At 39.1% G+C, this 23,401-nt stretch overlaps 1 protein-coding gene across 3 annotated transcripts in view; it reads right to left on the reverse strand.

Annotated features, from left to right (window-relative positions):
* tnika (TRAF2 and NCK interacting kinase a) overlaps positions 1–23,401 on the reverse strand; it is a gene marked incomplete at both ends in the record, with an annotated part of 50,119 nt that overhangs the window by 23,815 nt on the left and 2,903 nt on the right. For all 3 annotated transcript variants that reach the window (XM_083892809.1, XM_083892808.1, XM_083892807.1), the window contains 3 exons: positions 1,914–2,039; positions 2,629–2,685; positions 16,797–16,862. In XM_083892809.1, coding sequence (XP_083748935.1) covers positions 1,914–2,039; positions 2,629–2,685; positions 16,797–16,862 — 249 coding nt within the window. The remainder of the gene's footprint in view (positions 1–1,913; positions 2,040–2,628; positions 2,686–16,796; positions 16,863–23,401) is intronic.

A 23,401-nucleotide genomic window follows, 5' to 3' on the forward strand; every position in this document is an offset into this window, starting at 1 on the left:
CTTGGGATGGGATGTGTTTCAAAAATAAACTCTTTAGCTTTCACATTAGCCAAGTAAACATCAATAATTTATCAATAAAAATGTGGAGCAGTGGAGAAACGGAGCAGAGAGCATAGAATTTCATCAAAATATCAGATTTTGAGATAGATGGTAGAAGTATTTTATTGGAAATATGTTTTATGCGGTTTCAAATTTCAAGTTTCTTGACTTTAAACTGTTAATACTTACTCAAAAGTACATTTTCTGGCCCTTTTATGGGGACAATAAGCAGGGAAAAGCAGGGAAATAAAGGCCAGACAGACATTTTGAGGCTCAGGTGTTAAAGGGTTAACTTTCACTCGAGAGAATCGCAGTATTTATCACGATCATCATTATACTACGGTCATATACTGACTCAACAGGGTGACGGGATCACACGAATGAACCAGGACCAAACACAATGAGTCCTTTCTGTTCTCTCCTCCCTCTTTAGCTTCTTTCTCCTCCACCTCCCTTTCCTTTCCTCACATCCTCCTCTCATCTCATCTCTCCTCTCTCCTCCACTGCATTACAACCCTACAGTTCTGCAGCCAGAATCTCAGCTGGTCACTTCTGGCTCTGCTTCAAGCTCCCTTCATCACTGCTCAGGTTTATAAAGAGAGAGAGAGAGAGAGAAAGCCAAACCCATTCACATCCAGTCTAAGCGTAATCTATGGAAATCACTGCAAAATGACACAATAAATGTATACAATGTGTATTACTGTGTGATCTCTTTGTGTGTCTGTATACGAGAGAGAAGGGGGTTTGGCTATATATTACTCACTACTTCCTCTTTCCTTTTAGGTCTTAGTCGTGATAGACAGAGCTTGAAGCAGAGCCATATATATATATATATATATATATATATATATATATACATACACACACACACACACACATATATATATATATATATATGGCAACCTTGAGTGTCTTGAAAGGCGCCTTAAATATAATGCATTATTATTATTATTATTATTATATACACACACATATATATATATACACATATATATATACATATATATACATATACATATATACATGCATACATACATATATATCCATATATATACATATATATATATCCATATATAGCCATATATATACAGATATACATATATATATATACATATACATATATATACATATACATATATATATATATATACACACATACATATATATATATACACACACATAAATATATACACACATACATATATATACACACATACATATACATATATATATATGATATATATACACACATATATATATATGATATATATACACATATATATATATACATATATACACACATATATATATGTATATATACATACACATATATACACATATATACACATATATATATATATATATACATATATACACTGTATGTACTTACAAATAGTATATGATATACAGAGTGCTTGTGTAGGAGCACATAAGACAAAGCCAACCAACCACAAACTCATTCATAACCCTTTATATACAGTACACACATTACATATTCCAGCGCATGCTAACCTTCAGTCGGTGCACGCGTGCGTGAACAAAAAAAATAAAACTACACTTCTTCGACGCGACTTGTAAAGAATGAAAAATGGAAACCGGCTTCTCTGTGTTCCGCTCTGACAGACTCTTTCTCTTCACAAACACACACAAAAATACACAAATGCTGGAGTTTTTTTTTTTTTTTTTAAATCGTGACTTTGCGCATCACAGCCTGATATGGAAGCTGTTCAGCGGCCTCTGAATGTTAGTTATTCAGAGGGTGGTTCCCCGTACACCTCCTTATACAGGTCCCACCATCGGTTGTTTTCAACATCATTTATTCAGTTGCGTTTCTGTTACGCAAGTATGTATTTTTAACGGTGAACAACACTCACCCATAGCTGGTCATCGATGCCCGGGGGGTTCTTCTTGATGAAAGCTCCGTAGTAGGTGGCGATGTTCCGATGGTGGCTGTACTTCTTCAGCATGTTGATTTCCGCTTTAATCTCCTCTTCCTCGTCCTGGCAGACGAGAGAGAGAGAAGAGACACGTTTACCTCAGGAGAACGTGAAAGGAAAGCGTGACCTCTAACTTGTGACTTTGACGCTTATAATGAATGGAGAGGAGTGCACGGACTTCAAAGAAAGAAGTTTGAAAGAAAAACCTCTTATTTGTTCTCTACTCAATCAGGAAATGATGCATTGATTATTTAAATTTAGCACTCATTGGTGAAGAAAACGCCTAATGACTTTCTATACTAGCAGCTCATTCAGTTGTGTTTTTGATCTTTAATTAACACAGTCATTCATCTCCATACACACCGTGTTCGTGTACATGTGCTCTCACTCATTCATGCATCTTTTAGATCTTTCTTGCTTCATTCCTCGCAACAAAAACCTCCTCATTGTTTTGCCCGGCAGCTGATTCTCGACACAGCAGCGTCGGGCGAAAACCACGTCTAAAAATAGCAGAGGCTCCCTCCTGCATCACAGACACTAACACACTGCCGTCGCTAATAACTCCGACTCATTTTCTCTCCGACACATCACACACACACACACCTGCACTGGGACTCATCAATTAGATGACATGCTCGCGTATGGCTCTTACCCCGGTGACATCCATGACCTTGATGGCTGCCAGCTGCCCCGTCTTAACATGGCGACCCTGTGGGAAGAAGAGGGAAATCTGTGTTTAGTATTCACTCGAGAAACTGCAGCACATTCTGCAAAACGGTCTAATCAGTGGCTAATGCAATACTGTAAGTCCACGCGACTTTCGAAAGATGCACCGTTTCAGAAATGTAGTCATAAAAGGAGTCATAATACTGAAATACTGGCTTCCCTGCAACAATGGTAGCGCAGTGTATTAGCAGTTAAAATGTTCGTATAGAGTCGGCAAACTTTATTTATATTTCGTTTTGATGTTATGGGCTGTTGCTGCAGAAGAAGAGTTAATCTAAAGGCCCGTTTATCCTCCATTTTACAACCACCCGTCACAGATATCCGTCAATACCCTTCATGCACCTTAAGCACTGAAATGAACGCAAAGTACAGACGGAAGGCACCATCCGTCGAGTAAAAATGGGTATTAAGACGTCAAGGTACAGCTATGGGATGCAAACGCCAGACGTTACCAAACCTAAAAGGCCTTGGTAGTCCTCTCAAAAATGTCTCAACCTGAAGAGAGAAACGAGGCTTTGCAGTGAAGAGACATTTCGGATATTCGCTCAAACTTGGGACAGGAAAGTTTTAACTCGTAACCTTAAATAAACACAATCCACAGACAATATTTCAGGCCAGACAGATGCCTGGGGACGCCAGGAGGCAAAAGAAGAACCAGGTGACTGGATCCTGAGGGGGGGTGACTGGAAAGCCCAGGTGGATTCGTTTGCAACAGAGCATCTGTGGCTGTGATTAGCTAACAGCACTAGCGATGCTGAAACTCCTGAAGGCTATTACTTCCACCTCAACTGATTAGCATGTTATAGTCAAAGCAAAAAAAAAAAAAACAGCTCAGCAGCAGAGGCACAAACAAAAGAACAACACTTGCTCAAAACAAGGGCCGCACTGTTTTCCTGGTGGAACTGTTAAAAAACCAGATGGCATTAAAGGGTCTGGCGCTAAAGTGGCTCCTCAGGGCTTTAATCAAAGGGCCATTCTGATAATGAGCACTGCAGCCAAAACACAAGTGAGGAGTAAGAACGGATAAAATGTGGATGGTTTTTATTGCAGCTCAGTGGAAGTAACAACATCTCTGCACCCTGACACTGCTAATTCATCACTGCAGTGAAGGCTTGTGAAACCTTATTTTACTGGATTTTATTAATTAACTGGATTATTTTACTTTAAAGCTCACACAGAGTGGTCCTGTTGCACATATATGTTAGTTATGGAGGTCTACTTTCATACATTAACTTGTTTTTATGCTCAAAAACCTCCTAGTTGCTGTAAACGAGCAGATAGAAATCCTCTTTTCTGACGGTGTTCATCAGCCGTGATGTTTCAGAGTGAACTTTCACCCCCAGAAGACAGAGTCTTGTGATTGGCCAGTACTATTCAGCACACCAGCTCTCAGAAGCGCAGCTCCTCCCTCTGGAACGGTGGATGCACTGCTGATGATTATCAAAACATTGTTTTAACAGTGTTTTAAAATAGATTCGTCACGACTCCCCGCCACAGTCCCTTTGACGACCTTTGACCTGGAGTCAGAAGACACTGTCGCTCGTGAAACACCTCCACAACGGACGTTATTCTTCTTCTGAGGTTCAATGTACGCAACCGGATGTGCCCGGACTAGTGCCCGGAGCAGGACGATCTGCTGTTCAGGAGAACCGGTGTTTACGTAACTATGACGGGATTTTTCAGAGATCTCATTGAGCCCGAGATTACTATAAAACACAGCGTTCTCAGAAATGGCTGAACTGTTTGTTTTGAACCTTCAGGGCTTCGTAAACAAGGTAATGACGCAGATACACACCAAAAAAACAGCGTTAATAGGAACTTCCGGCCGAGTTCCGCTTTAACACAACACTACGCCATTTGAATTTATTAACATGAGGTAACCTGGTGTTCAGTCTGTGGGTGAGATTACATATCTAATAATAATTGGATCAAATAAAGCTGAAAACAAATTTCTTGTTTATTATGCTTCAAAACGCTGCAAAATGTGTTTTTAATCTGATAAAGACATCATATTTCCCACAAGGTACTTGTAATTTAACATTAAATGAAGTTCCTTAATTGAGAGAGGGACATTTATAGTCTTATTAAACTCTATCCTCTGGAGTTAAACTCAAATAATTTCTAACCCGTCTGCTTTATTGCGAATCTACTGTGTCACCATCCAGCAAAATTGAAACCAAGCACCACTGAATGGTTAAATTCTGTGACACACACACACACACACACACACACACACACACACACACACACACACACAGAAGTCCAAATTCTGTGTGAGCAAAAGAGCCGCAAAGATTGAAACAGGGATTTCTCATTAGGATCAGACTGCCCCAATTCCACAAGCACAAGGACTGGCTTTGTTGAAGAGCCACAAAGGGATTACAGCCACTTACAAGGCAGAAACTCGGACACACATACTTGTAGACACACACACACACAGACACACACAATGCACAGAAAGACGACAACTCCTCACACACACACACACACAGACAGAGGAATCCTTACAAACACCCACACATCTGCAACACAGACAGAGGAAGGAGGCGAGATAATGACACAGGGAGTTCAATATTAGAACGTGAATATCAACCAGCGCTGCCTCTGTGATTCGTTCCTCTGAGACACCTGACGACAGACCACACAAGAAAATGCTCTGCGTTCTAAGGGTTCATGATGAAAGATAAATAAAACACACAAACGATTTGACGTAATTGTCACCAGGACGAGCATTTTTTGAGCCCGTTCATCCCTTCCTCCACTGGTTTGTGTTGCCTGCTTTGGCTCTCTGACCTAGATCTGCAGTTCCTCACTCGCTCCCTGTGGCTCTAACTCACTCGCATCCCTCTAATGCTCTCTCTCACCATCTAACCCTCTTAACTTCTCACAGTCTCCTCATTACGCCTTTCATTATTTTCACCCCTTCCTCTCTCTCTCTCTCTCTCTCTCTAAATGTCTCGGTTACTTACTTACTTCCCTCCACAGCTCCGTCATGAACAGGACTTACTGTCGCCGTGAACACCAGTGGCAGACAAACAACATTCGGCTGTGAGCTTGACGACACAAATCACGGCACTTCCTGCAAACTTTGCCTCTTGCGTTCTCTCTGAGCCACAAAGAAAAAGAAGAAAAACATAGATTTATAGATATCGAAACGGATGTCTAGGTCTACTTCGCCATATTTACCCTCCTCAATAACACACACAGGAGCAGACTGCGACAGCGCTGTCACCACCAAGTCGGGTGTACATAAGCGATAGCAGACCAAATCGATTGTTGAAGGGCCCCCATGCTGCGATGGAGACAGCAAACTGATGCCCAGGCTTATTTCCAATCAGCCTTCAGGCAGACACATCACTGTGGAGGGTTTATTACGCCACATCATCCTGACAGGTCCATGTTTGTTACACTGCTGTCAAACTGCCTTAGTAAAGATAACATTCTTTCATGAAACAAAGTCAAGTACAGTAAAAAAAAAATGTCCTATAATATAATATATTATTCAATTTATCGAGGTACATCATCAGATGGTGGGAGGGGCGGCCCTGGAGCTAGTCAATGTAGCTACATAGCGTTCAGAAACGCACAGTACATTATTAAAAGACAGCGTCTAGCATGAAAAAAAAAACATCTTTTAATCCCTGTGTGTGTAACGTACGACATTAATGAAAACTCACCCAATAAGAAGATAGAAGGTGAAAAAGAGGTTAGCATAAAGTCCGCTAGCTTAATGCTAACGCTAGCGGATTTCCGTTAGCAGAGCAGAAGTGACCAGTAGCCTCCGTCTTCGTTAAGAAGTACAGCCACGATTTAGTGATTCTGCGTTTTTTTCCTAGTCATATATTTATATTATTTTTATTATTTAATATCCTTATTTAATAGCTCAGCCTTGTTTCCTTACACTATAAATACCATGTGCATACTGTGTATATTCTGCAGACCGGTTATAATGTACATTCTACATTCTATTTTTAAACCTATTTTTATAGTCAGTGTTAATATCTTTATATATTGTACTTTATATATTCTATTTCTTTTTGGTAATGCATGTTTATTATTTATTATCCTTATCTTTATTGTCTTTCTGCTGTAACACTGGAAATTTCCCCACTGCGGGACGAATAAAGGACTATCTTATATATATATATATATATATATATATATATATATATATATATATATATATGTGTATATTTGTATAATCGGTTTGTGCTGGGCCGACTTGTTGCCAAATGTGCCGTGGCGGCTCCTTCTTCATCAACACTGTGACAACTGTACAGAACGATGGACTTGACACGGTTAGCTAAATTAGCTCGACGATCACATCGTTAGCCGTGTCCCATAATGCATTGCACGTAGCTAGCTTACAACAGAACAGAACGATTCACAGACACATAATAAAACACCTCGTTGGCTGCGTGCAATTGTCCGTGAAACTGAAAAGGTGATTGTCCTCGACGCCGTTCTTTATCCTTTGCTTGACAAACTTTAAAACGTAAAATGTTCGCGAGTGATCCCGAAACGATCGCGGGTGCGATGTTGACATGATGACAGTCCGTCCATCAACTGTCACGAAGCCGGCGGAAGTGCGTGACCGGAAAACAGTGACACTACATCTCTTCAAAACAAAAGCGAGAACAAGCTTATGATACATTAATATGGAATGTAAATAACTATATGTATGTATATATATATATATATACATACATATATACATAAATGCATAAACATGTATATATAAATATATACACACATATACATATATATACACATATACATATATATATATATATATACACATATATATATATATATATATATATATATATACACACATATATACACATGTATATATGTATATATATACATATATATATACACGTATATATGTATATATATACATATATATATATACATATATACACATGTATATATGTATATATATACATATATACATGTATATATATACATATTTATATACACATATATACATGTATATATGTATATATATACATGTATATATAGGTATATATATACCTATATATACATACATATATATATATATATATACATATATACATATATATACATGTATATATATACATATATACATATATATACATATTTACATATATACATATATACATATATACATATATATACACATATATGTATATATACATACATAAACATATACATATATACACATATATGTATATATACATACATAAACATATACATATATATGTATATATATATATATATACATATACATAGTTCATCGCTGAATTTTACAGTGGTGTGACCAAGCTGCAAGGTCAAAAGAAGCCAAGAAATTTGCATATCCTGCCAGTGTTTCTGTATGTCTTAGCTCATTTACTACAAATCTCATTACATGGGGGACAATTTTCAAAAATTAAGATGAATGTTCCCGCTTCTAATTTTCTTCCCTACACTTTAGTTTTCCAACAGTTGCACAGTTGAACAGCAAAACTGTAAAAGTACACAAATTAGTGCCATGTTCTGTATGTAATGTTACGTAAGCCTTTATCTATACAGACTGCGTGGTTTACCATATCTGCTCAACCCTTCCTGGGGGGGAAACCCCTTGTTGATACCACCACAGCTGACGACAACAAGAGTTTAAAATGATTTTTTTTTTTTTTTAACACAACACTGTTTTCAATTTAGCCGTCTGGGCCTTCAGACGACTTAGTCATCATCGATGACTTATCTGCCAGACGGTGGAAAAAAACAAACAAAAGCTGAAGCATACGGCTGAAAATAACATACACTCACTCACTCTGCAAGGAAATGGGTCATGGAGTATAATCCTAATCTGACCTGCGATGATAATCCACACAAAGTAAACATCAAACAAAAAAGACTGGATGTCATGTCGGCATGGTAACAGTATCACAGGAGAGAAGTGGGTTACGGGGTGTGTGAGGCCCCTGGGCTTTGCCTCTATATGTCCTGTCTATATATAAAAGGGAGATTGCCCACTTCTGTCAAACACACACACACACACATGCCGAACTAGTTCAGTGTTAACGTTAAGGTCCAGGGATTTTTTTAGATAAGCAGTGTTTGTGACTGCACACACTGGTATCAACACACCCTCTGATTCTCCCGCTCAGCTGCAGGTGTCCGAGCACGTCCGAACAAACACTGCGGACGCGGTTCTGCTCGGAGAAATCCAAAGAAATTGTGGGGGTAACGCTCCCAGACACACCTCACTGCGGCTCGAACACACACAATCACACACATGGGCAAGAGTGTATGTGTGTGTGTGTGTACACATTACAACGCTGTTGTGGAATCAGCGAGGCAGTAAATAAAAGTGACAAAGGCCTCCATTCCAATCTGCGAGCGCACCGCCCAAGAAATATATCCCAGCACCTCGAGGCGAGGAAAAGGACGGGGAGGACGGATTGAGACGGAAAGAGATTTAAACGATGGAGAGACGTATACAAGCAAGTTTGCGGGGAGAAAAACACAGGAGGTCGTGATGATGGGAAAGAAAGAGGGGAAGATGGGAGGGTGGAAAAGAGCAGGAAAGAGAAGCCCACCTTTGCAACAATAATAGAGCAGTGTTTCCTAAGGGAACTCTGCCCTGCCATGTTTTAGATGTTGCCCTGCTCCAAAAACACCTGATTCAAATAAATGCTCGGCATCAAGCTCTGCAGAAGCCTGATATCCAACTTTTGTAAAAAAAAAAAAAAAAAATCAAATAATTGAATGTTTCAACTTTTGTTAAAAAAAAAAAAACTTTTTTAACTTTTGTCAATTTTTTTTTCAAAAAATTAAATGTTTCAACTTTTGTCCAAAAAAATTCAAAAATATTATATTTCAACTTATATCATTTTTTTTCATTTATATTTCAACTTTATTTCGACTTTTGTCATTTCTGTTTTTAATATATATTTCAAATGTTGTCATATATATATATTTTTTTTATATTTCAACTTGTGTCAATTTTTTTTCTCCAAAAAATTAGTTTCAACTTTTGTCCATTATTTTTCCAAAAATGTAATGTTTCATCTGAATCAGGTGCTTTTGGAGCAGGGCAACATCTAAAACATGGCAGCATAGTGTTCCCTGAGGACCAGGGTTGGGAAACAATGTAATAGAGAATAGACTCTGAATGAAGCCGGATTTATCAGCGATTTATCAGCCTATTGAAGATGTGTGGGCAAGATATATATATATATATATATATTAGATATATAGAGATATATAAGCTATATATCATCTAAGATCATTCTGTGTGTTGTTTTAAAGACATGCAAATGGCCATTATTGACTTATATGGATGACTTCGCAAGAAACAGGCACCAAAAGTTGTCGCTCACGTGACGTTATAACCGCTTGGTCCATAAAAATGTTAAAAAACTGTTCTCGAATGTCTTTGTTTTCGTCCACAAACCAAAATGATTCACTTCTAATGATTTCTTTGTTATGTGGAGCAAAGAAACGAAGAAAATATTCGCATTTAAGAAGCTGAAACGATCAGAAATCTGGTTTAAATCATGAAAAAAAAAGCTTCAAATCGATGAATCGATGATTAAAATAGAATGATGAATGGATTTTGACTCGAGTGACAACCTTTAAAGACACATTGCCTCCATTGTGGTTGTACTTAAACTATTAAAATCTCATTTTTAATAAAAGATATGGACTAATTACAGCCAGAATATCAGCCACCGCTACGATCAAGACAAGAAAAGGACGTGATTTTGGACGTAAGGTCAGAGAAAAGAGTGCAAGTTGGACTTTGATTCGACTAAATAAGCTTAAAAAAGGACTATAATTGCCTCAAAAGTCAGTGAAAAACCTATATAATTGGGACAGCACTGTCTTCTCCAGCCCAGCAATGGTGCAAGTTCATCACTCAGTCAGCAGTGTTCACGTTTACAGCGCTGACGTGGTGGTGGTGGTCCAGACAACAAGCAGATAAACAACAACGGGGGGAAAAGAGTCCGAGTGGAGGAGGAGGAGGAGGAGGAGGAGGAGGAGGAGGAGGAGGAGGCAAAGGGAAAAAGCGGCAGGTTCAGCACATCGGCCGTATACGCTCCAGCAGCTCTGGAGGTCAAACACACGGCGAAGCTGATTTACTGTACTGACTGAAGGTAAGAGAGGGAAAAATAAGGTAAAGAGAGGTAAAAAAAAAAAAAGAGCTGAGAGAACCAGAACATGAAGACGGCAAGGAAAGGAAAGTGAAAAGAGGTGGATCTCAGAGGAAAGTGTACAGTAAGAGGGATAGAATAGGAAAGAAAGAGACAAAGAAAAGCTGAGAGAGATTGTTGTTGACATCAGGCTCCGGTAATTGACCCTGGTTTGGGTGGCAGGAGTGAATTGTGGGTAAGTAGGACATGTGGCCTTGGGGAAGAGAGGGATGTGATGTAGCCTAATGAACACACTGCCAGATGCGTGTGTGTGTGTGTGTGTGTGTGTGTGTGTGTGTGTGTGTGTGTGCACATCCACAGTTCCCACGTTAACAGCCAACATCCTCCTCCTCCCTCAGCCGCCGTTCACAGTTCATTCAGAAGGACTGTGGAGATGGAAGTGAGCGTTCAGTGCAGTCGATGTGAATTAACACGACGACGCGACGTGCAGCGAGGACACGGAGTCAAACGTGTGGGGGGGGGGGGCAGCTGGTCACAGACAAACACAGATTACACACAGTTCATTTAGTTCAGTTATTCTCAGTTTATTGACGACGTGATGTTAGAAAAACTAGAAGCACGCGAATGTGGTGTTATGACATGTATGTTAATCTCAGAATTCTGACTTTTTCCTATAATCTCAGAATTGTGATTTCTGTAATCTCAGAATTGTGACTTTAATCTCAGAATTGTGACTTTTTTTCTGTAATTTCAGAATTCCAACTTTAATCTCAGAATTCAGAAATTTTTCTGCAATCTCAGAATTCCGACTTTAATGTCAGAATTCCGCCTTTTTTCTGTAATCTCAGAATTCCGACTTTAATCTCAGAATTGTGACTTTTTTCTGTCATCCCGGAATTATGACTTTTTTCTTTAATCTCAGAATCGTGACTTTAATCTCAGAATTGTGATTTCTGTAATCTCAGACTTGTGACTTTAATCTCAGAATTGTGACTTTTTTTCTGTTATTTCAGAATTCCGACTTTAATCTCAGAATTCCGACTTTTTTCTGCAATGTCAGAATTCCGACACTTTGCTGCAATGTCAGAATTGTGACTTTTTTTCTGTTATTTCAGAATTCCGACTTTAATCTCAGAATTCCGACTATTATCTGCAATGTCAGAATTCCGACATTTTATTGCAATGTCAGAATTCTGACTTTTTTTCTGTAATCTCAGAATTCTGACTTTTTTTCTGTAATCTCAGAATTCCGACTTTTTTCTGCAATGTCAGAATTCCGACTTTTTTCTGCAATGTCAGAATTCTGACTTTTTTTCTGTAATCTCAGAATTCTGACTTTTTACTATAATCTCAGAATTTTGACTTTTTACTTTAATCTCAGAATCGTGACTTTAATCTCAGAATTGTGAAAATGTGAATACGTCCACTTTCACGTGATAAATTGAAACCACACAGCTGCACTTTGTACAGAGTCGCTGTCACAGTGGCTGAGTAAGTACATAAAAGCTCATATGGTCCAGGTGTGTGTGTGGGGGTGTGTGTGTGTGTGTGTGTGTGTGTGTGTGTGTGTGTGTGTGTGTGTGTGTGTGTGTGTGTGTGTGTGACTGGTGAATATTTTAACAGTGTATGAAGCACTTTGCCCCCTGAGGAGGAGCAGAGTGGATGTGTTCTGTCATCAGAAGAATAATAAAATAAAAAAAGCTTTTTGTTTCTCTGGATTCTGCACGGAGACAGCTGAGTCATGAAGAGAAGGTACACACACACACACACACACACACACACACACACACACACACACGTTTACATGTTTGTGCGTTCCTGTGTGTTCACGTGACCGTGACATGATTAGTCGCCCCCTCGCCTTGTCCTCGCATCCGTCCGAGAGAAAAATAAATCACGTCCTTAGGCTAACCCGAGTGACACGGAGCTGTGATTTATCAATTAGCCAATCAATAAGTCTGTCAGTCAATAAGTCTCCATGACAGTCTAATGGTAAACTATTGGGCCAATGTGTCGTCACGGCAACCGCGTCACATGACGTATAAGGATCAGAACTCCTGTTTTGAAGCTTCCAGTTCTGCATTTGGCCACGGCCATGTTGACTTCTACTGAAGACCTGAAATTAGCAATCTAGACAATTATGAGCCGCAGCTAACGCAGCTAATCTGTCAAGTATTTTCTCCATTTATCAAATTCTTTGGTCCAGAAAATGGCAGACTTTTTTCTGTTATCTCAGAATTGTGACTTTAATCTCAGAATTTTGACTTTAACCTCACAATTGTGACTTGCTCTGCAATCTCAGAATAATGGCTTTAATCTCAGAATTCTGACTTTGTTCTGCAATCCCAGAATTGTGATTTATTTTCTGTAATTGTAACTTTAGTCTCAGACTTTTTTTTTTCTGTGACATTTTTTCTCTGTAATCTCAGAACTTTGACTTTTTTCTTTAATCTCAGAATTGTGACTTTTTTCTGTAATCTCAGAATTCAGACATTTTTTTTCTGTAATCTCAGAAATCTGACGGTTTTTTTTTTCTTAGAATCCTGACTTTATTCTCAGAATTGTGAAAATGTGAACACGTCCACTTCCCGACTCCATGGCAACACGTGATGATGAGGCGATGAGTGCTTCCTCATTTCAGAGAACTGCAAATTCCCAAAACCCCCATCAAATATTCACGGGCATCAGGCAGAAAGAGAGAAAGCAGAGAGACAGTCAAGCATGATTTAAAAAAAAATAAAAAAATAAAAATTGGGGAAAAAAGGGGGGCATGGCTTAATAAAGGGAGAGAAGAATATTCATGATGGAAGCAGATGATGAGAAAGAGACTGAGAGAGGTGGAGAGGGAATGTGATTAATTATTCAGTATTACCCATGTTCTCTATTTATAGCCCTTTTAGAGCAGGCAGTAGCTTTATACATACATATATATATATATACATACATATATATAGTATGTATACACAAGAGCTGCTCACCCACAAAGTTTTAAAAGAAAAAACAGGATTGATGAGGGAAACACGAGGGAGGAGAAAGTGAGACGGAGGCTAAAACGATCTTTTCCGCCGCAGCCGCCCATACATCACTGTCCTCAGGTCAAAACTCTTTATGAATTTGTAATAATCCAGGAGGCAGAGGGTTTTAATTAAGGCGGAGCGAGAGAGCGGCGAAGGGGGCAGATCGCTATCATTTAACCAGATGGAGCCACAGAGCAAATTGTTGATAAAAAACCCCGTTATCTCTTTCTCGCAGACACACACACAACTGCAGCAGTTATGTGGTGCATTACTGGACTTCTGTCATCATCAGTAACATAAACCACCGTGCTGACCACACACACACACACACATGCACGGCTGCACACAACACCGTTAGCTTCATTGCATACTGGAGGAAAAACGACTGCAGCAGAATGCAGCAGTCGACTCAGATCGCACAGCACACTTTGGTCTTTACATGTAATATTTCCTTTAAATTAAATATTAAATCTCAAGTGTATGGGGGGGATGAAAATGTTTAAAGCTTTGTTAACGGATGTGCTTTTCCTTTCCAATCTAATGAGCTCCTTAAAATTTTAATGAACACAAACACGCGGCCCTGTGTGGGTTCATTTACGACTGCGAGCGAACCATTTTCATCTCATAATAACACGAATACTCATCTACATAAACCTCCGTAGCATTATTTGAAGTAAAAATGCATATTTGTGGGGCTTTTGTTCATGATATTTATCATTGTCAACAGTTAAAGGGATGGTTTCCTTCTTCAATCGCCACAAAAAGATGCACTGTATAAAATATAAATATATTATAATAATAATACATTCTATTTATATTGCACTTTACATCTGATTATCTCCAAGTGCTACATTGAAACTATAAAACCATAAAATAACAAAAGAAACATGGCAGAAAGTTGATGTAAAAATAAACAGTTTTCCAAGTAAAACATTTTAATTATTTATTTATTTATTAAATAAAGTTATTAAATAAATAAATACTTGATTAATTTATTAATTAATTAAATAAATAAATAATTACTTGATTAATGAATTACTAAATATTCAAAATAAATAAATACATAAATAAATAAATAAATAATGAATGAATGATTTAAGTGATTAAGTAATTAATAAATTAATAGATAAATAAATACATTAATTAATATTTAAAATTCATAAATAAATAAATAATGAATGAATGAATGAAGTAATTAATTAATTAATCAATATTCAAAATAAATAAATAAATAATTATTTTTTGAAATAAATAAATTGAACTTGCATTAAATCCACTGATCATTTACAGTTCCCAGTGTGAAGTGTAGAAAAGAAATACAGAATAATGTCTGTCACATTTATACTATTTGGCTCTAGTAACCCATACATAATGCTTAATTTATCTGAAGAACAGTACACAACCCAAACATCTTTGATTTCCTCCAAGGGGACAAGGGGAAAAAAAAGATTATTTCAGTTATTTCAGCTTCCAACAGTTGGATTTTCTGGTTTTAACACAAGCTTTCAGGGCTTAAAATCCACCAAACTCTCAACTACTAACGGAATAAACTTCAATACAGACTGAGTTGGTGATCAAAGACCAGCGTGGATCAGCCGCACAGAACTCCCTGACCCAACAGGCTGCTGCTGCTGCTATGGGCGATCCAGCAGCTCAGTAACGTAAAGGAACAGACCAGGGCTGAATGTCAGCCAGTAAATGAGCCGTGACTTTTCTCTAAGACAGCAGCGTCAGCAATAAATGGATCCACATAACTCTGCGCGCTCTCTATTCCCTTTGTGTTTCCGCCTGCCTTCTGTCACTCACACACACACATGTGAGTATGTGAGGATGTCAATTTTCCAAAAACACAGAAGCAGAGTCTGACCTCTGCACTCACCCTTCAAATGTCCAAACTGAGGACACGTGGAGTGGAAGGATAAGCTAATCGCGCAGGATCAGGAAAAAGGAAGCAAGGACCAGAGAATGACAGTGGCCATTAGACGGAGGGAAGAGGAAGTGGAGGAGGCTGCGGTGTGTGGATGTAGAGATAGTGTTTCAGTGACAGCAGCTGACAGTGAGAACCTCAAAACCACAGTGATGTCACAAACGTCACGTCAAGCAGAGAGCACTTCCTGGCAAAGACACTTCCTCTTACACCGTCTCTCTGTCCTCAGAGCAAAAACAACAACAAGGATCCGTTGAAAATATTTGCAAACCTCTTAAGGAATAATTGTAAAGAATTTTTGAATTTCAGGAAATTATCCATTTGCCCTGATGCACTTTGACAGTGAGCTGACTTTTCGTCAAAAAAAAAAAAAGTATCTCGGAATGACTTGAAATTTACCATCATAATAGTCGGCATCGCCCTGAACAAGAATATGTTGAAAATTTTTGAAAACCTCTTAAGGAATAATTTTTACGATTTTTTTAATTTTAGGAAATTATCCATTTTCCCTGATGCACTTTGACAGTGAGCTGACTTTTCGTCTCAAAAAAAAAAGTATCTCAGAATGACTTGACATTTACCATCATAATAGTCAACATCGCCCTGAACAAGGATCTGTTGAAAATATTTGCAAACCTCTTAAGGAATAATTTTAACAACTTTTTGAAATTCTTGTAAATATCCATTTGCCCTGAAACAGTGAGACAATGAGCTGACTTTCTTCTCAAAAACAAAAAGTATCTCGGAATGACTTGAAATTTACCATCATAATAGTCGGCATCGCCCTGAACAAGGATCCGTTGAAAATATTTGTAAAACTGTAAAACTAACAGTGAAGGACAATCATAACACATACCAAGACATTTCGGACAATACTATGCTTTCAACTTTAAGGACAAAATGCACAAAGCAAAGACTATAAAGACAATGGTTTGACGAGTTTGGAATGACCTCAACCCCATCGCGATCACCCCTTTATTAGCGTGTATCAAAGCCAGTAGAGTACAGTATTCATTCTTACCTTGTACACCTGTCCATATGTGCCATTTCCCACCAGCTCGACCAGCTCAAAGATGCCAGCAGGATCCTGGAAAGACAACGGAATGAAATTTAACATTCAACTCAGAATTACGATCCAGATACCAGTGCAACCAGGTGAGGCTAGCACATTTATGCCAAAACATGACATACATAAGATACCGAATATATCACGATGCTGAAGGATTCTGTGAAAATCAATATAATGCACGACAATCACGATTTGTGGAGGTCTGCGCTCTCCGAGTGCTTTTCTAGTGTCTTCCTGAAATGCCACACTTCGCCTTGTAGCTTTCACTTTCTCTGTTTTTGTTTTCTGCACCGTTTCCTTTGCGAGCCTCGTCTGTGGCGTTGACCTTTCAGTTGACTTCATGTGCAGATGTGTGTGTGTGTGTTTTTTGGTCTATTTTATTTCGCCTTATGTCTTTCTCGTGTTTTCTTCCCCATGTTTTTTTGTCTCTTATTCCCCCTGACTCTGTATCTCTGTTTGTTTCTGTGTGTCTCAGCAGGCCTGTCAACCTGTCAGCTCTTTCTGAAGACTTGTGTTTTTTTTTTGTGCACCCTCTTTCCTTTTCCTGTGTGTGTGTTTTTTTACTTCTTCACCCATCTTTAAGTGCTGCACCACACACACACACAGTGTCAAAGTCATTCTCTCACACTCCGTCTCAAGTACATCCTCCCGCTGTCTCTCGCTCTCACACATGCAGAGCCAAACGCAGCCTCCTACACAACGGCTAGTGTTCAAATGTTCTAACAAGTACGAGTGGGCACACAGCGAAATAGTGGATGCATGCATGCACGTAGCGTCTTTTCATGAGTGCAGACGGCAGCTTTCTGCAAAGGCGGTGCAACCGTTAGCTCGACAACGCCAGGGCTGCAACTGAGGGTTATTTTCGTAATAGATGAATCTGTCGAAATGACGATGTTCTGGAACGTCATTGTTTTTGTCCACAAACCAAAATGATTCAGTTTTTAATGATTTCTTTGTTTACGTGGAGCGAAGAAACTGAGAAAATATTCACATTTAAGAAGCTAAAAACAATCAGAAGCTTCAAAACAGATCAAGCGATTTTCAAAATAGTTGACGAGCAGCAACTCCCAAGACACAGCCAAGGATGTGCTTCCTCCATCTTTTCCACACAGATGTACCCTACCGTTCAAAAGTTTGGGTTCACTTAGAAATGTCCTTATTTTTTTGGAAAAGCTATTTTTTTCAATGAATCTGACAAATTTTGAGAAAAAAAAATTTAATTTTGAGAAAAAAAAAAAAATTTGAGGAAAAAAATAACATTTTTTGAAAAAAATAACATTTTTTGAAAAAAAAATACATTTTGAAAAAAAAATTACATTTTGAGGAAAAATTAAATACATTTTGAGGGAAAAAATAATAATTTTGAGGGAAAAAAAAGGAAAATCTCTTTTTTTCAATGAATCTTACACTAAATTAATCAGAAATACACTCTATAGAACGACTATTCTTGAAAAACCCTTGTGTTAATGATGTTAGCACAGCTGAAAACAGCAAAGTTTGAACGGCAAAATTATTATTTTTGAATAAAAATCATTATTTCTAATCTTGTCAATGTCAAATTGACTATAATTGCGATTCATTTCACAACTCTTTTGATGAATAAAAGTCTGACTTTTAGTGGAAAACACCACAATAATGGTATATCTCGCTGATATATAAAAATATATGGCACAATATGGCACATATTCACAGCGTCTTCGTTGCGTCTGCGGTGTCTGTGGTCTGGATCAAGTCGCCCCCACCTTCCCCTTTTTCATTGTGCCAGAGTCATGTGACTGTCGCATGAACTCACCAGCAGTGAATCACAGTCCATGTGTGTGTGTGTGACGCAGTGTTGAGTGATGGGAACACATCAGATATTTACAGTACTGTTGGACTTAAAGTGTGGGAAATAAGAAAGAGGATCGAGACGTGACGAACTAGACGCTTTTGAATCTGCATCTCGTGTCTGCACCAGAGTTATTATATATCATAGTTCACAAAAACTTAAATTAGCAGTGAAAACATAATTTAGCTCATTGGAATAAAATTAAAAACGACAACGGACAAAGCAAAACTAACTAAAACATATCTGAATTGTCGATAAATTCAGCTTCGTCTTTCCACAACTTCATTCTGGAATTTGAACTTTTGATTTCCCTGCAGGTGTTGAAGGTTGAAATAATGAAATTAAAGGATTAGATAATCCATTGTTAGTGTCTCACATTCAAGGCTTTCTCTTAATACCTGAAAAAATTGAATAAACTAAATGATTAATACATAATTCAGGTCATCTGCAAACTAAACCGTCAAATAAACAAGTTACTGTGAGCAGAAAAGTACTTCAGTGACGATTATTTACGTAAAAAGTCCACTCCACCAGAGGTCAGATTTTTGAGATTATTTTCAGATTATTTCGATGAAAATGTCCATAAAGAAAAGTCCAATTTGCGGCGCTTTTCACACACAACAAACCCCAGCGACGACACGTCTGATAATTGCGATAGTTCGGTATAATTGGAAGTGTTTTGGATAGAACAAGCTTGGTCTAACCTCCCTCCGCCACTTATCTAAAAGGTGTTAAGAACAACAATATTATCAACGTCGTATTCAAAGCACTGGGATGAATATGCAGCGTTGGATCTGTTCTTTTTCTACAAAGAGAGGAGATCAGTCCACGTGAAGCATAAGCCATTAGAAATAATGGCTTTTAGAGTGCAGGGCCTGGAGTTCTCCTGAAGGCCACTTTACAGTCAGTGTGTAATGACTGCATTCATTCTTTCATTCCTCTCTCCACTGAATTCCTCTCCCGTCTCAACTCTTATTAAAACCAAAGGCTATAATAGCTGATTCACGAATACATATCATCTGATCGGTCAATCCATATCTTAAATAAAGGTGATAACTGACCACAATACAGCTGCACTTCCTCACAGTGGATCACAACACTCATAAGTCTTTGAACTTGATTCTTAAAAACCCAACTCAAAATAAACAGCCTAGAAGCGCATCAGGCAGTTTAAAGGAGCGACTGAGTTGACCACACGAAAACCAAGCCGAACAAAGCCGAACTGTAGATCCCTTAAAAAGACTTAAGAATCCTGAAAATGTGGCTTAATCTCCAAATATTACCAGGCGAAACGTCTAAAATCTCAATATTTAACACAGGAGTCTGGTTTAATTAGCGTTAGCGCTGCTGCAAACAGTGACGATACCTTACCAAACCACGTAGCTGCGTAAAGATGGAGTAAAAAAATTCAAAAGCTGTAAGAACATCATGATAATGTGAAAACAGAAAGGTTGCGAGACGTGTCAACTTACATACGTTGAACTAGATTCTCAAAAACCCGTTCAAGTTCATAATAAACGGCCTAGAAGCGCATCAAGCAGTTTAAAGAAGCGACCAAGTGGGCAACACGAGAATCAAGCCGAACAAAGCCGATCTGTAGATCCGTTAAAAAGACTTAAGAATCCTGAAAATGTGGCTTAATCTCCAACTATTACCAGGCGAAACGTCTAAAATCTCAATATTTAACACAGGAGTCTGGTTTATTTAGCGTTAGCGCTGCTGCACACAGAGATGATACCTTGCTGAGATAAAGATGGAGTAAAAATTCAAGATTCTTTCCTGGTGAGATTTTCCGAGACCACCCTTGGGAGCAAGGGCTACCCAGAATGCATTGCGTGTTTTCACATAACAAAGATGGCGCCGAAAGCAGCGAAACGAGTACGCTACGAATGAAGTATTTTCTTTGTTAATAGAGATATACAAATGATGAAAACCATCGTATTATCTTAGTTTAGGCCCATATTATGGATTACTGATGTCATTGTTGCGTAACATTTATTTTTATTTTTTACGATCTTTTGTCAATAGTGCAGACACGCGATCGTTTGCTATGGTTTACTTGACTAACTGACGACCTCATAACTTGACTGACAAACGGATCGTAATAAATAATCGTGACGTAAATGTGTTCTTCTTCTTCTTCTTCTTCTTTTTTTGGAGTTGACAGACTGGACGCAGTTTTGGCGTTATTCTGCCCCCTACAGTCTGAAGACGTATCTGCATTTAAGGGGTGTCCCATTTCTAAGTGACAAAATAACCCTCAACACTTGGTTTTGAGGACCAGTTAAGATTAAGGGTTAAGATAGGAATTGGAATTGGCCCGATGTGCTTGTGGATAAGGGGATTTTCTATGGGAAACAACTTTTTGTGCATTATTTGTGTTTAGATAGAGAATTTAAGATCCGCTGTGGCTCCATCAGTGACTTGAGGGGAAATAGGTCAACTAGGCTGAGTGGAAAAGGAGGTGGAGAGAGAGAGAGGGGGGGGGGGGGCATTTCTCAGTGACAGACTGCCATACAGTATATAGACCACACTCATGAATAAGCTCTGTGTAAGCCTTGGGCACCGCTGTGGCCCGGTTACTATGGCATCCATGGTGAAGGGCCCAGGAATGTGGCCTTACTGGGCAACAAGGAGTGGAGAAGAAGGGAAGAAGGGAAGAAGGGAGGGAGGGGAGGCGGAGCTACAGCCTTAGACTACTTTGGTCACTGGTCACATCTCCACCTTTAGTCTGAGCCTCTGTCACTTTCTCCTCCTCCTCCCTCTTCGTTCTCTCTTTGTGCCTCGAAGCCTCTTTCTTTCTCTCCGTGGATTCGTCCTCTCTCTCTGTCTGACTTTCACTGACCATCATCCCTTCATCATCTCGCTTTCATATCGCAAATCTCACACCTGAGTCCCTGTACAGCACATGATGTCTCCTGCCAGTGTGTGTGTGTGTGTGTGTGCTTCCTGCTGGTTTACCATCTGTTGCTCTGGTCAGCTGACTTGGACGTTTCAATGTGCTCACTTAACATAAAAAAAAAACTACCATTACGTATAATAATCATCTCAACCCTCCTCTGAGTCACGTTTGGACGGGAAACAGGGACCCCGACTCTCAAGTTTGGCTTCCTTTACTACTCGAGCGGAAAACCTGCAGCATCCGCGCAAAAGGTAGCGCTCAGACGGCAAACACAAAGAGCAACTTGTCGTGGCAAACGTACAGTTTGGCGTTTTTTTCGCTCAGTTTGGAGTGCCCTCATCAACCGTAAATTCCCCTCGTTGAGGGAAATGGCTTCCTTATGGAATTGGGACACCACTATATGCAAATTAGCGTCGTGAACGCAACCAACGTTAGCTAGCTAGCTATTTGCAGAGTGCTTCGAGAGAGTTTGCCCGTCATGTAGCTCTACATGATGGCCACTCGGCAAACAGAACAGTTAGCTAATTAGCCAGCTAGCTAGCGGCTGGGTAATTTCACATTTCGACATTGTAACATGCTTATTTGCGAAAATATATTACAGTTCTTCTGCAGATTTTGTTGGGAAAAAATCAGCCGGCTCGCTGAATTTGCAAAGCATCATGGGTAATTTCATCTTCCACTTCGAAAAATTTAGGGTTAGGGGAGGTATTGGGACGGGGCCTTAAATCCAAAGCCACTGAAAGTCTTCAGCCATAGTAAGGTTCTAATAGGCTTGACTCGTAGGTACGGTTTGGTTTTAATTCATCGATTACGAAAGGCGAGAGAACGTTGTTACATTCCTGTCCACATGTATCTAAGCTTCTCTAGGATCGACAATGTATCGAAATATTCCCCCTTTGATGTTCCAGGTTATGAATGATGGTATCTCCCGACCCCTATTTCTATCATACACTATTAGAAATAAGGGTTCCAAGATGGTTCTTCTACAAGGGCTGAGGTTCTACCTGGAACCATTAGTTTCTGAAAAACCTTTTCCTGAATAAAGGGTTTTAAAAGGATTCTTGGTGGAACACTCCGAAAGGGTTCCAGGTAGAACCTTTAAGCCAAAAAGGGTTCTCCTATGAGGACAAGCTGAAGAACCTTATATGGTTCTACTTAGCACTTTTATTTCTAAGAGTGTAGCCATCAAACGTAACTAGTGTCCATGGTAACTTTTATCTAACAAACAAAAATAACAACAAAATGGCCACAAAGCCACGTTCCTTTCTTTGCGAGAATATTTAATCAAAGGCTTAAGGCCAACAGTTGACATTAACTACTGTAACAAGTAACCCTGCACCAAGCCCAAACTTAACCTAACCCCACATTTCTGGCATGAACACTAACCTGACCAGGACCAGTCGTCCTCATGAGGACCAAAACCTGGTTCAGGTTCAATACAGCTGCACAAACCCATGTGTGTGTGTGCATAAGTGTGTATAAGTGGCAGTCAGCTCGACTAAACGGCACCAAATTCAAGAGCAAACGCTCTGCCCTTCAACCAGCCCCCAACACACACACACACACACGGAATCCGCATCATCGCCACCAAAGCCAAGTATTATCATCACCCCCCCCACCACCATCACATCACACCACAGCCTGCTGACCTACTTCCTGTCTAGTCAGTGCAGCAGTTGACTGACTGTACACCATGTCATATGAATGGCTGTTTGTGTGTGCATGCATGTGTGTGTGAGTGTGCAGTGATAGGGGGTTAATAATGAGGGCTGTAAATGCATGAAAACATGACGTGAAAATGAACTGAATAAAAGGTGATTTTTCCTG

The sequence above is a fragment of the Microchirus variegatus genome (genome assembly GCF_963457635.1).
Source record: "Microchirus variegatus genome assembly, chromosome: 7".
Taxonomy (NCBI): Eukaryota; Metazoa; Chordata; class Actinopteri; order Pleuronectiformes; family Soleidae; genus Microchirus; species Microchirus variegatus.